This window comes from Vulpes lagopus, chromosome X, assembly GCF_018345385.1.
Source record: "Vulpes lagopus strain Blue_001 chromosome X, ASM1834538v1, whole genome shotgun sequence".
Lineage (NCBI taxonomy): Eukaryota > Metazoa > Chordata > Mammalia > Carnivora > Canidae > Vulpes > Vulpes lagopus.
In genome coordinates, this window is record NC_054848.1 from 118188929 (window position 1) to 118203393 (window position 14465).

A 14465-nucleotide genomic window follows, 5' to 3' on the forward strand; every position below is an offset into this window, starting at 1 on the left:
GGAGATCTTCGGGCGCTTCCTGCCACCCTCCCCACCCTGTCACCCTTTCAGCCGCGGCCCAGGCCTCTGGGGTGCAGGATGGCTGCGGGGCTCCAGGCATCGCATCCTCACCCTCGAGGTTCATTTCGAAGTCGCTGATGCGGGAAGGCCGGACGGGCCGGGGCGGGAGCGGGCATGGCCCGGGTACAGGTGTGCTTGTTATCAGGGTCGCCGCCCCTGCCGCCGCGACCGGGAAGCCCGGGGCAATCACAGCAAACGGCTGAGTCACGGTCGCCCTCCCGTCCGCGAACCAAGTCAGGGGCGAGCTGACAGGGGCTGAGCCTAGGTCGCCAGATGTTGGTGGATCTGCCGGGCAACGCAAGGTGACTGTCACTGCTAAGACGAAGCGGGGCGGAAGTTCCGAGGGCGGCGGCGGCGGGGGGGCGCGCGATGGCCCCGCAGATGGCGGGGAGGTGGGCTCGGGGGAGGGGCGGAGGGCGTGGGGAGCGCTCGCCGGGCTGCCCTCCCGTCAGAGCTTCCCCGGACGCCGAGCGGAGGGAAGGCCGTCGTGTCCCGGCTCGCCGTGTCGCCGGGCGTCCCCGCCAGCCGGCTCGGGGGCGCGCGGCCGGGCCCAGGTGGGGCTCCGCGGGCGGGGGCGCGGCCAGCCCCGCGCGCCGCTCCCCGCCCCCGGCCCCGCGCGCGGCCTTGTGGGTAGCGCGGGGCCGCCAGGTGACAGCTAATGGCGGCGGCCGCCTGAGCCGGCGGGCGGCGCGGCGCGGCGGCGGGCCCTTCCGGGCGCCGCTCCCCTCTCGCTGCGGCTCGCCCGCGGCGGCGGGCCCGGCGCGCCATGGACAGGCCGGTGGCGGCGGCGGCGGCGGCGGCGGCGGCGGCGGGCAGCGAGGGCGGCGGGGGCCCGGGCCCCGGGCCGGCGGGCGGCAGGAGGCCCCCTCGAAGCGCCGGAGGCCCCGCCGTCGGCTCCCGGCAGCCCAGCGTGGAGACCCTGGACAGGTAAGCGGGCCCCGGCCGCCGCGGCCTCCGCGTCCCCGCCCCCCCGGGCCCCGCGCGCCGCGGTGGCCGTGCACCCCCTCCCCGCCGCTCCCTGCCCTGCCGGGCCCCCGTTCCTGCCCCGGACCCCGGGCCCTGCCCCCGCCCGCCGGGACGCGCACCTGACCCACTTCCGCCTCGCCGGCCGGGACTCCCGGCGCCCCACGGGGCTCCGCAGCTGTCAAATCTCGGTGCTTCTGCCCGCCGCACCTTGCCACGCGCCCCGCTGGCCTTACCGGGGCCGCGGAGCCTGTGGGAGGAAACTTGAACCCGGGGCTCAGCTCTTTCAGCGTGGCCTTCCCTCTCGGGGTTGGAAGACCACAATCCCGCCGCCCCCCGGGACTGCTGGAGGGGGCGGGGGGCCTTGCCGTTGGGGTTGGGACTGGGGGACTGGAGGACGCAACCCCGTGGGTGTTGGAGCTGCTGCGGATGGAGGCAAAGTTACCCCGATTTGAAAGGATGGAAAACTTCCAAACTGCTCCTGTGCAGGAACACACAATCGTTTATTTCAGTCTTTCACACTTTGAAGGAAGCCGGTTCATTGTTTTCTGGAACACAGAAGCCTACTGCTGCTTCCTAGGCAGAGCCGCTCTATGTCAGAAGTAGAGACCGACCGCGTCAAACCGGGAGGGCCACCCTAAGGCTCCGAGGACGAGCAGTGGATTGGTTTTCCCGTGGCCCGGAATATCCAGTTTTCCCACATCCTGGCCACTTCGTTGACAGGAGAGGGCACTTAGGCAACAGTGTCCTAAGGCAGCTTGGTCAGTTTCAGATGCTCATTCTTGCCGGTGTTAGTCATAGCAGAGAACTGAACTTTTGGGAGTTTCCCAAACCGTAGCAACAACAAGAAACACTCCCTTTGTTCCTACCTCACTGTAATTACAGTGTATTCCGCATTAATCCCCCAAGCAATCAGGGTCACTGAGAACTATAGTACTTGGAGCAGTCAGGATGCCCTCATTTGCAGAATTTCCCCAATGTTTGAGGGCTTGGAGACTCACAGAACAGTACAAGGTGGCTTTTGCTCTCAGGCTTACCTTCTCAGGAAGAATACAAACAAACCAGCGATTTAAATAGAATCTGCTGACTGCTAGGGTGAAAGTAAACAAACAAGTACTCTGGATGGGGTATGTATAGGAGTCATCTGAGAAGCTTTTTAAGAACTCCAGGTGACCAGGCCTGGTTCCTGAGCCTTCTGATTCAGGAGGTTTGGGGTGAGGGCCAGAAGGTAGCATTTTTCAAAAAGCCTCAGCAGACTCCTTTGCGATTCATTGCACTGTGGGCACACAGAGGTGGGGTGCTTGATTTATTTTCAGTGGAAGGGGGTTGAGGATTATGGGCGGTTAAGGGAAGGAGACCTGCTGAGGAAGCTGACATTTCAGTTGAAGGGTGAGGAACGAGAAGTTAGCCAGGGGACAGGGCGGGGAGGACTTTCTGGCCACGGCAGTGGAATGTGCAGTCGCACAGGCGATGCTAGATGTGGAAACTGGTAATCCTAAATGTGTGGGAAGGCAGAGGCCAGATCTTGAAGGGGCTTGAGTGCTTTCCTAGGGACTTGTGCCTTTATCTTCTGTGCCGTGCTTCTCAGGGCATGGTTCTGTGTGACCTGCATGGGAATCCCCTCCGGCGCGAGGTCCACATGCAGGTTCTTGGGTCCCACCCTAAGTCTGGTCTGTCCAACTCAGGGCCATGGCCTGGAGTTCGGCACTTTCAACGATCACCCACAGCTGCAAGTACGTTGGGCCAGGGGGTCTCTTTTGCCCAGGATGGTGCCGGTTTACTAGCTGGGCAGGCACGGTTATTAATAGCGCCCTCCTTCAATAGTGTCTTGGTTTGGATGGGAGATGATATGGTCACCCTAGCTTTGGGGACCACAAAAGGATTTCCATCAGGTGAACTTGATGGGATGGGATTGATGTTTGAGAACATTTGTTCTGCAGTGGTTTGGTGAATGGAGGCGAGGAGTCTTATTGAATAGGTTATGGAAAAGCGAATCACTCGTTCATTTGTATAGGACTGCCGCCTCTGTGTCAGGCACTGTGTGGGGCCTGTAGATTTGGCAGGGAACGAACACACACAGATCACTGCCCTTGGGGAGAGTATGTTTGGTGACAGATGGACAAAAACCAAGTAAACTGCATCCTCTGTTAGACAGTGACAGGTGCTAGGGGAGAAAGTAAGTTGGGAGGGGAATACGAGGTGTTGGGGGCCTGCAGTTTGGGGGGTGAATTGGAATTTTACAGAGGATGGTCAGGGAAAGCCTGACTGAGAAAGGTGACATTTGAGTACTGCCCCTAAAGAAGGGAAGGGTCCAGTCATACAGATATTGAGGGCGACAGCATTCCGGCAGAGGCCTGTGCACCCTGGATGGGGGTGGACCAAGTGTGCAAGGATCAGCAAGGAGACCAGTGTGACTAGTGGGGAGGGAACTAGGAGAGAGGTCACAGGGGCAGATTGAGTCATGGGGAGCTACTGGGGCTTTTGGAGCAGAGGACTGCCATACCCTGGTGTAGATTTCAGTAAACCTGTCGTTGCTGTGTGGACAACAGACAGAAAAGGGGAAGGGATTGAAGCAGAGAGACTAGCAGGTAAGAGACTATTGCAGTCATCCAAGTAAGAGAGGATGCTGGCCTAGATAGCTGGGGGAGAGGAGGGAGAAGTGGTCAGATTATAGATGTAATTTGAAAAAAACCTGCAGGGTTGAGCCAATATGGTTTGCTGAAGAACATTGCTTGTTGGGTGGGAGAGAAGAATCAAGATGCCAAGATTTGGGGCTTGTGGGAAAATGGTGTTGCCAAGATGGAAAAGCCTCTGAATGGAGCACAGTTAGGAAATTAGCAGGCTCTCAGCTCCAGACATACCAGTTCTGAGATGCCAGTTGTATATCCCAGAGCAAACTGGTCAAAGACGCAGTTGGTTCCTATGGGCCTGGAGTTCAGGGGTGTTGTGTGGGCTGGAGACCTAAATTTGGGAGTAATCTGCCTAGAGATGGGGCCTAAATTCAGGAGGTGGGAGGGGAATACAGAAGAATGATGGGAGTCCGGAAAAGGGGATTGTGATAGGGACTGACTGGGCAGGGTGCATTCTCAGGATACTAACCAATAAGAGCGATGTGGCCTGGAGAGCATTCACATGTGAGAGTGAGGTGAAGGGGGGGCAGGCTGCAAGGTCGACCCTGGATTTTGGGCACAGGAGTACCTGGGTAACTGCCTGTGCTCTCCCCTGACCTAGGAAACACAGGGGTGGGGGAGTGCATTGCAGGCTGAGCCCCCGGTGCTGGCTTCAACACGTCGAGTTGGCAGGGCCTCAGGACCGACTAGTACAGATGTCTCCTTGGATCATGGGCATCCAGATCAGGAGACTCCAGGTCGGAGAAACAAAGCTGGCCTCCTCCAGGCTGCAGGCGGTTCTTAATACCAGGAGTGTGGCGGGAGATTGCACAGGGGGAACCTGGCCGACCTTCTTGGATCTGTCATCGTGACAGGCTCTGATTCATACTCTTCTTTGAAGAGTGACTCCTAGAGTGGAACCTGGCTCTATGGGCGAAGTTCAGCCCTGCCCCATGGAGTGGGGAGCCCTCCCCTCCCTCCTGAATACTGTACTTAATGATGACAAAGCTGCGGTCCTGCAAGAGGATGTGGCTTGCTCAAGGTCGCAGAGCTAGCTGGTAACAGAAACAGGACTCGGATCCAAGCCTCCTGTCTACCAGCCCACTATACCATGCTGTTTGTGACTGTGTTGGCCAGGACACTTCTGGTTGCAAGTGACAAAAAACACAACTTATTCTAGCTTAAGCCAAAAAGGAAATGTCTTGGCGCACATCACTGCTGCAGACAAGGAAAGAAGGCCAGGGGCACACTTGGAGCCTGAGCACACAGCATTGTTGGGGCTCCTCATCTCTTGTTTTTTCTTGTCCCATTCTTTATCTCTGTGGGTTTTTCAAGGTAGTGGGGGTGGGGAGGGGCCTCCAGCGGTGCTGGGAGTGGATCTACCCAGCTTGTGATCTAAGAGGAAAGCGTGGGGCTGGCCTGGTCTGGGTCACTCTCCTATAAGTGGGCTCAGGAGGAGCAAGGTATAACCTCCCCCTCCTCCCCAGCTCCCCCACAGAATCCTCTGAGGTGGGGAAGGACAGTTGCCCACAGGAGAGAAGTGTCCTTATCAGAAGAAGGAGGGAGGGATGCTGGGCAGATGGTAACAACAGGTCACCCACAGTGGGTGACCAGGCAGGTTCCTACTGTTAGATTTGCAATCAGGGGTGGGTGCTGGTAGGGAAGAAGGCAGTGTGACAAGAAAAGTATGATCTAACCGGCAGTAAAGGTGACTTAGCCTTTAAAAAAGAAACTAAAATCCCTTCCCTTTCCCTCCTTTTTTCTTAGTTAGAAATTGTAGCAAATAGGATTTTGACATATGTTGGGAATGTTATGACACATGGTAGGAATGTCTGCCCATTGAGTGCATGTTTTTACTTATATTTTCAGCCCCGCAGCTAACCACTGGGCTGTCTTGATCAGAGACGGAAATTGAATCCCTAGTAGAGAGCATCGAGTATCTTCATTTAACCATTCAGGCTATTTCACACACTGCCTGGGGATCCTACTCTTTCACTCTTTCCAATGGATGAGTGCGGATTTAATTAGTGATGAGATTTTTATAGGTCTGGAACTTTCTTTACAGCGAAACCTACCTGCAGGATAAACTTTCATGGACATGTCTTGCCCTTCGCTTAATACCTTCGGTGCTTTGACGAGGAGCCTGGCCCCTTGGGGGCAAGTTTTCATTCCCTCACTGCCTGTGCGTGGAAACATGGTGACACTTGAGAGCACCGTGCAAGTGTCAAGAACGATGCCATTTTCCTCGCATGACTGTGTGCTCGCCCAAGGCAGTGGCTGGCCTCTGGGGTGCTGGCCTCTGTTCTGCCTTCCAGCTCAGTGAGTTGCTCACTCTTGATTGAGCCGTGTCCCGGAAGGACAGCCTTCGTGGAGCTGGGGGCAGGCCCGCCGCCACCTTCTGATTGGGCACAACACCTCTGCTGCCTCAGTTTTCTCATCACAGAAACCTGCTGGCTAGTCCCCGTTCTGCCTTCTTATCACACTGTGGTTGTGAGGCTCTGCTATCATAACAGACCGGAAGAGCCTTTGCAAGTTGTCAGTGCACTTACAGAAATGTAAGGTAGCTTTATTACTACATGCAGGACATCATGTATCTAGCCTGGTCTTTTTAAAATCACATAATCAACTGTTCTGTTAAAAGTCTCTGTGAAAAACATGCCGTGAGATAAATAGTTCACTTTAGAATTCATATTCCATACACATTACATTAAGAATATTCACTCCATATAGTTGTAATGTAGTAAAATTCCATTAAATGATAGAGAATAATGTGCTTAACTGTCTAATATCTAGACTCTTAAACGTACAAAAATTGGTTGATTTAAAATCAGCCTGGAACCTAACTTTACTTCCTGGTTGTCAAGATTTCGTTTCTTATATGAGATGTAAGGGTAACCAAGTAGTCTAATAAAAATTTGTTTTCTAAAAAAAAAAAAATGTACATATATCCCTAGTCAGTGCTCATTTTTTTTTTCACTGAGAGCTGACGTCTTAAAATATTTTAATCACACTATTTCTTTTAGTCCTACAGGATCACATGTTGAATGGTGTAAACAGCTTATAGCTGCTACAATTTCTAGTCAGATTTCAGGTTCAGTGACATCAGAAAATGTATCCAGAGACTACAAGGTAAGCAGCATTGAGTCCTTAATTGATTTTCAATGTATCAAGAAGCTTTGCATTTTTTAAAGGATTTATTTTATTTATTTGTTTATTTATTTGAGAGAGAGCATGTGTGCAGGGCAAGGAGGAGGAGTAGGCAGGGCAGGGAGGGGGAGTAGGCGGAGTGGGGGGGGCAGGAGAAGAATGTCAAGGAGGGGACTACTGAGCTCAGAGCCCAGTGTGGTGCTTGATCCCACGACCCCAAGATCACAACTTGAGCTGAAATCAAGAGTTGGTCTTTTAACCAACTGAGTCACCCAGCTGCCCCAAGAAGCTTTGCGTTTTTAATTTAAGTGAGACTTTAGCCCCTTGATGCTCAGTGGACATTTGCTTGGGAACAAGGGTGAAAGGTTTTCTGTTAGATCTGAATGTTAGAGGAGAATTTTTACCGGGATCTAGTGCGTGTACTCATGATTTTTGTAATTGGGAGGAAAAGCTGTCTTTAGATTATATCTTTTAAAAAAAAATCCTGCTCCATTTTATTATTTTATTATATCACATATTGTGTTTTTGCATTTTATTATAATAAATGCCTATATTTTCTTTGATCATATTCTGAACTTCAGAAAATGTCTGATAGTATTTCCCAGCTTCACAATTTGTGTCTGTACTTAGGTACTACCTGTGGGTATTCAGCATTAACATGTGATGCTGCAGTGCAAAAACTTGCAGAACTCCTGAATGTTGTATGGGCAGCCTCATTTTTTGGTCCTTAATTTTTATTCTCTGTTTATTCTAAAGTTGAGAGTGGTAAGCTCCTTGTCAGCAGAGACTGGGGCTCTTTTACTGCCCACTGCTTCCCAGCACGCTCCTGGAGTATAACAGGTGCTCCGTAAATACTTGTTGAGTCAACTAACAATTAAAAAACTTCTGTGCTCCATCTTTATTAAGGCTAAGACTAACTTTGTTTTAATGTCAACAGACCATTAAACCATGCTTACGTTGCAACAGTAGCATGTGCTTGAATTGAGGTTTCAGTTTATTATAGCTACTTACCTGTGCCTGTTAGTAAGAGAGAATCGATTTTCACAAGTACAGGTGAACTACATTTAGTATCCCAGACTACCCTCAGTCAACAGCCTCTCAAAATCAGAAGTCCTTGCCAGGCGCCAAGTCTTACAAACAGTTCAGGAATGACAGGAAAGATCCTAATTAATTCTTAATACATGCTCCTTGCTTAAGGGCTCTGGCCTCCATTCTCCTCCTCTGTTTCTCATAATGTACCAAGTGCAGAAACTGACTCGAGAGGCCATGGGATTGACATTTGGCTGTCATGCTGTACTTCATCCGAGCCTTCGATGCTGTTGATTAGGCCTAGCAGAGGAAAGCAGGGCTGCGGATTAGTAGAAATTGGATCAACTGCTCAGCCAGAAGAGTGACAGTACATCACTCTCGATAGGTTTCCCTGCTACCTGGTTTTCACGTTTGTCCATGTAGGAGCAGCTGGGGTTCCGGGTGTTGCAAACCCAGCTGGGCACATATGCCGGCTGCAGGTGGGAGGAACATTTGCTGCATCGCTGATGCTGGAGCGGCTGGTCGCTGAGCAGCTGCCACCCCACCAGGCCCAGTTGCCCTGTCGCCCCCTTCTTAGCTGAGAAACTGCCCCACTGGGTGGAGAGGCTTATGAACCCGTATTAGCGGAGGCCTCGGAATGGTTTTCTTTCTGGACAATTAGGAGTTAACTGTAATGTTTTCTTTATGCTTGATTACTTGTTAGTGTTGTGAGGGTTCTATAAAAGACTGTTGACCGTGTGCAAGCTTTCTAACCTCTACATTAATAGATTACAGTGAATCTGTACATTAATATGAAGCAACGAAGTTTTTTTGATTTTAGTCTATTTACAAATTTTGTGTAGCAGAATTAGCTCATGTTGGAATGGTTTAACAGATGGCATTCGGAAAAAAATAAGGCAGTTCTAGATTTTGTAAATTGAATTTTAGGTACGTACATCAGATCATAGCTAAAGCTTTTGATGAATGATTGTAAGAGAACACATTTTATAATTATCTTTGTTATATTTGCCCTGTAGCCAAGTACGCAAAGTCAGCATTAAATATATAGTTCAGGAGTTATTTTCTTTAAGAAGAGAGTTTTTTAAATAACAAAAGGGTAAAATGTTTTTAAACCACAAGGATAATTTTAAATGCTACTTATAAAGTCATTCTTAAAATCAGAGTACCCCCCCCCAAAAAAAAATCATAGTACCCAAGATGGGCCTCCTTTACCTCTGTCATGGGAGCCACTGCATGGGGTTTTTCCTGAAGGTCCAGACACAATTCCTTGAGGATCTAATGTGTAGTCATAAATCAATAATAGTTCAGATTATCTACTGTGCAAATATCCTCTTTGAAATTCACACACAACATGGGGATTCATTTATTATAGGTTAAGTTCCATATCAGTAATTAAATGGGAGCGAGTGTTTAATAATGGAGCTGAGCATGTGCATCTTGATTCGAAATGCTGATTGTCTTTCACAACGTAGGCTGCTGAGGGTACTACATCCCCCTCATCACCCCTTGAGCATGTGTATGACTCCACAGTTTTCTAATACTTTCTTGTTGGTTTTGTAATACTTTTTGACATATAATCTGTTTCAGTCTTAAAACAACCAAATGAGGTAGCTTTTATTATAATCATCATTTAACAGAGGAAACCAAGGCTCGGAGATGTCAAATGACTTGCTTGGTATCCCATAGCTAGACTTGGGATTTTTCAGCAGGACAACTGGAAAGCTAGAGTACATTTAAAATTTTGTCCCCTTGCCCTTGCCTACCATTCTTCACAATGTGGCCCTTGGGTTTTTCCACATCAGCACTCACCAGGGTGTCTGTAAAAATGCAGCTCCCTTCCATGGTCCCTATTCCCACCTTTGAGTCAGAATCTCTGCAGGTATGGAACCCAGGGCCTCTTATATTTCTTATGTATAATAAAATCTGAAACGCTAGGCTTCTTAGGTTTATAGCTTGTTTCTGGTACATTCCTACATATCTGAATAATTAGCAACTCAGGTTAGGTTTTAGAGAACAGTTGTTTTATTATTTATTCATGTCATAAATTGACAATAGTCTCAGGGTCAGATCACCCAAACTATGGTAAGAATATCACTTTTATCACGTGAGGTGAGTTTAGATGGTATGTTCGTGGACCTGTGTTCGCAGTTATGTAGTCATTTTAAATATGTATTAGAAAAGCTAGCACACACAAAAAAAGCTAGCACATTCAACTTGTGATTTAATGGATGTTGTTGTATAGAGCTAGGCAAAGTATGAAAACGGGGTCAATTTAAAATCAATGTAAAGATAAATACTAATATTAGCATAGGCAGTATAGAGAGAGACCAAACCGAGCTTGTAGAGGTGGTATATGAAATGACAGAAATTTGGGAAATATTGTCCCAGCCGTAAGACTAAATAGCTATTATGTTGAATTGTGGATCAACTAAATTAATAAATGTATGCTTTAATACCAAGTCACCCTGAAGATTTGCCTGATGGTTAAGACTACTAGAAATGTAATAAAATGTTTTGTTTTGTTTGACCCCCTCCCCGCACCCCACTACCAACTCAGCACATTTGCTTTTCACTTTTACTGAGCTAACAAAAAATAAAAGTCTTTTTCTGGAATCTGTCAGAGATTTTAAGAACAGGATCTGAATGTGATGTTCCATAGATTGGATGCAATAACATGGTAACAAATTGTAACGAAGCTTCCTAGGCACCGGTTAGTAGAAGTGACCTCATCATCACCATCACTACCCCTGTTCCTCTTTTGTTTTTCCTCCCCTCCTCCATGCACACACAATAGTGAGATGTCTTCTTTAAACGTTCTGAAGAAAAGAGAAACAATGGAGAGGGGCCTATACTAAGTGTAATTATTTAACAAGTTAGTATGGTGAGTAAATTCAAGATCCTAGACAAAAATTTCCAGGAGGGCTTTGGTGGGAAGTAAGATGCAGTGCATGGGCAAGGCTTCGTGACGCCTCAGCTAGGTTTTGGGGAATATTTCTTACACTGAGTACTAGTCTATGAATAGAGAAGCTCGAGCATGATCTTTCAGAATCTATGGCTGTAACCCATTGTTTAAGCTTGGCCTTGTGATTGATTTATTAAATCAGAGTTTGCAGATGTCTACAAGCTAGGCAGACACGGGAGGGGGCAATGGAGAAGAGCATGTCCCCTTAAAAACAATTTGAAGAACACCCTGCTACTACTGCCTGTTTGAGCGTTAGGCCTCCAGTTGGTAACCAGTGCAATAGAAAAGTGTTATCCTGTCTCCCACGGTTACTTGTGGGGAAAAACTATTTCTTAAAAATACCAAGACTTCGTCAGAGAAAGACAAATACCATATGATTTCACTCATATGTGGAGTTTAAGAAACAAAACAGATGAATGTGGGGGGAAAAAGAGAGAGAGACAAACCATGAAACAGACTCTTCACTCTGGAGAACACACTGTGGGTTACTGAGGGAGGAGGGTGAGGAGATGGGGGAATGGGGGATGGGGGTGAAGGAGGACACTTGTGGTGGGCACCAGGTCTTGTATGGAAATGATGAATCGCTCAATTCTACCCCTGAAACTAATATTACACTGTATGTTAACTCACTGGAATTTTAAAACCTGAAAAAAATTATCAAGATTTCAGCTTCTGCTTCTGGAAAAATGGAGCCAATGCATGTTTTCCTATTCGTCATGCTAAGTACACCCAAAACCCTGGACATCAGCTATAAAATAAACGTAGAGTGCGCCGAAAAGCGGAAGGCGGCAGAGTGATCAGGGACCTCAGGACCCAAGGAATGACATAGCAGTGAGCTCCTGCATTTTGTTTCTGCCACGTATGTCCCAGACTTGTTGCTGAAGAAGCCAGCAACCCAGAAATGCCAGCGGGCATCAACAACAAAAGACTATTCTCTCAAGCCAAAGGACCGGGAAAGGGACAGCCTAGCAAAAAGAAAACTTAGGCACTAATCACTGTTCTCCAGCCAAACACCACAGAAAAAGGAGTGCCCCCCCCCATGGCCCCCGCCCAGCAAGGCCCAGTTGGGAGCCTAGATTTCCCACCCTTACCAGGCTGTAATGAGGCACAACAACCCCAGGCAGTGATGGTATCAGAGGAAGCCTAGTGGAGAGTCAGACTTCCACCACTGCCCATTGGTGGGGAGGCTGTGCCTCCTACTGTGGTGTCAGTGGAGGCCATGTGAGGGGCAGGAATGAGGTATCCATGCCGCTGGCAGCCAGGGAGATATGAGTGGCAGCCTGGCGGGGGTGCTGGGACTCTCGCCCCCACCCAGAAGTAACCAGGAGTCCCCCATCCTCTGGTGTCCGTGGAGGCTGAGTGGCTGTAATGAGGTGGTGCCCCTGCTTCTGCTGCAGCAGTGTCAGAGAAAGCCTGCTAAAACAGAAGGTTTAGATAAGATCCATACTCTCATAACTAATACTCAGAAAGTTCAGATTGCTATTGGAAATCACTCGTCATAGCACGCACCAGAAAGATTGCAGAGTATGAAAAAAGAATCAATCGGTGACAGAACTGAGATGGCAGATGTTCGAGTTTTGTGAAAATGAGTTTTTTTGGTTTTTTTTTAAAAGATTTTATTTTTCATGAGAGACGCAGAGAGAGAGAGAGGCAGAGACACAGGCAGAGGGAGAAACAGGCTCCATTCAGGGAGCCCGATGAGGGACTCGATCCCGGACCCCAGGATCACGCCCTGAGCCGATGGCAGACGCTCAACCACTGAGCCACTCAGGCGTCCCAAAAATGAGTTTAAAGAAGCCATCATAAAATTGCTTCAGTAAACAATTCCAAATATGCTTGAGACAATGAAAACATAGAAAGTGAGAGAAAAGAAATAGAAAAGTTTCATCAAGGAAATGGAAGATAAAGAAGAACCAAATGGAAATTTTAAAACTGAAAAATATAATAACTGAAATTAAAAAAAAAAATCCTCAATGAATGGGTTTGATAGCACAGTAGAGAGGACAGGGGAAAGAATTGGATGGGTCTTAAGGGAATTGAGCCGAAAACGCCCCTCAGCAAAGGTCATGTACTATATGATTCCACTTAGGTAACAGTCTTCAAATGACAAAATGTTCATCACGAAGGGATTCCTGGTTGCCAGGGGCCTAGGACGGGAGAGGCAGTGAGAGAAGCCAAAGTGGCTCTAGAAGGTGACAGTAGGAGTCCTTCTGGTGTTGAGATTGTTCTGCGTCTTGATTGTGTCCGTGTCAGTTTCCTGCTTCTGGCATCCTTCTAGAGTTCTGTAATATGCTGCCACTGGGGAAGCTGAATGCCATGGTACGTGGACTCTCCGCTATTTCCCACCACTGCCTGTGAGTCTACAATTATCTCCAAATTAAAACTTATTTTTTAAAAAGTCAAGATTTTTACAGACTGCTCAGTGAGTCTACACTGCACGGAAAACAAATCTCAATACGTCTAAAGCTCATGATTTATCAGAAGTAGGATTTGAATGAAACATCAAGTTACCTAGTAAAGATGTGAGAATTTCGTTAGAGGATAGCGACAGCAGATCTCAGTTTAACTAGTTCAGTTACAGATCTCCTCATCCCTTTTGTAAGTGGCACTTGGGGCCAGCACACTTCATTGAGGGTGGAATTGAACGGCTGCTTTGTCACCTTTCTGGGGACGGCGGGGCGGGGGGGGGGGGTGCAGCTTCGGAGAATGGAAGGTGACTGTTGCAGGCTAGAGTTTGACAGCGGAGGTCAGGCCCGGTTCAGGTGTGACCAGTTTCCCAAAGACCAGGCTTATGTTTTGATGCCTAGTTACGATTTGTATTCGCCTGCCCTGGGCCTCTGCCTCTGGCCAGCCGGTGACCACCAAGCTGTGTAGAATCCAGTTGTTGAGATGCCCGCAGCAAGAGGAATGATCTCCTGAGCCAACAGGTCACTCTTCCAAAGCAGGGTTAGAGACCTCTTCTTTTTCACTCATTTTGTAGTGATCTGATAGCCACAGCAAAATTATTTTAAATATAGGCTTCGCGCCCGAAATAGAAAACAATGGTGTTTTTACCTCAATATCACAGTCTTTTCTTGAAAAGAAGCCTCTTAGAGGCATAAGTTCAAAACAAGTCACTTAGAAAACGCTGATACTTATTTGATTTAATATTATCTTATGTGGCTGATCAAACAGATCATAAACTTTGGGTTCGGAGCACTTTGCCTTGAGCCCCGGCCCTTTAATTGATGAGCTGCCCAACAAGTTATTATTTAACCTTCTCGGGCCTCAGTGTCCTCGTCTGCATAGTGGGTGTCACAGCAGAGGCTTAAGGTATTACATCGGGTGGCCTGTGAATGCTCATTTAGCTGACACTCTCAGCCTCCACAGATGTGTATGGTATGTACCAAGCGGTCCTGGAGGAGCAGAGTCTAATTGCTGAACAGCCCTCTCCTTCCCCAGTCACGGTGTGGGCACCCGTTCTGTGCGAGGGGCTGGGCCGCACCGAGTTCCTCCTGGGGGAAAGGGACATCAGAACCTACAGCTGAGGTCGGACGGTGGTGAGGCTTGAAACAGATGCGTAAACGACACGGGGTGAGGCAAGTAAGGGCAGAGCAGGAGTTCTGGAAGCCGTGAGGGCCTTGGTCTGCCTCCTTCAGAAGGGGAACAGGTTCAGGGGTCAGGGGGGTGTAATAGGGGTACAAACAGGGGCCCTG

The 14465-nt window shown here is 48.8% G+C and overlaps 1 protein-coding gene across 6 annotated transcripts in view; it reads left to right on the top strand.

Annotated features, from left to right (window-relative positions):
• The first annotated feature begins 780 nt into the window (after window positions 1-780).
• Window positions 781-14465, top strand: part of MTMR1 (myotubularin related protein 1) — a 63753-nt gene continuing 50068 nt past the window's right edge. For 5 of the 6 annotated variants that reach the window (XM_041740550.1, XM_041740553.1, XM_041740554.1 and 2 more), the window contains exons 1-2: window positions 796-987; window positions 6656-6761. In XM_041740550.1, coding sequence (XP_041596484.1) covers window positions 827-987; window positions 6656-6761 — 267 coding nt within the window. In that variant the 5' untranslated portion in view covers window positions 796-826. Of the gene's footprint in view, window positions 988-6655; window positions 6762-14465 lie in introns of all 6 variants that reach the window. The other variant, XM_041740548.1, reaches the window with a different exon arrangement.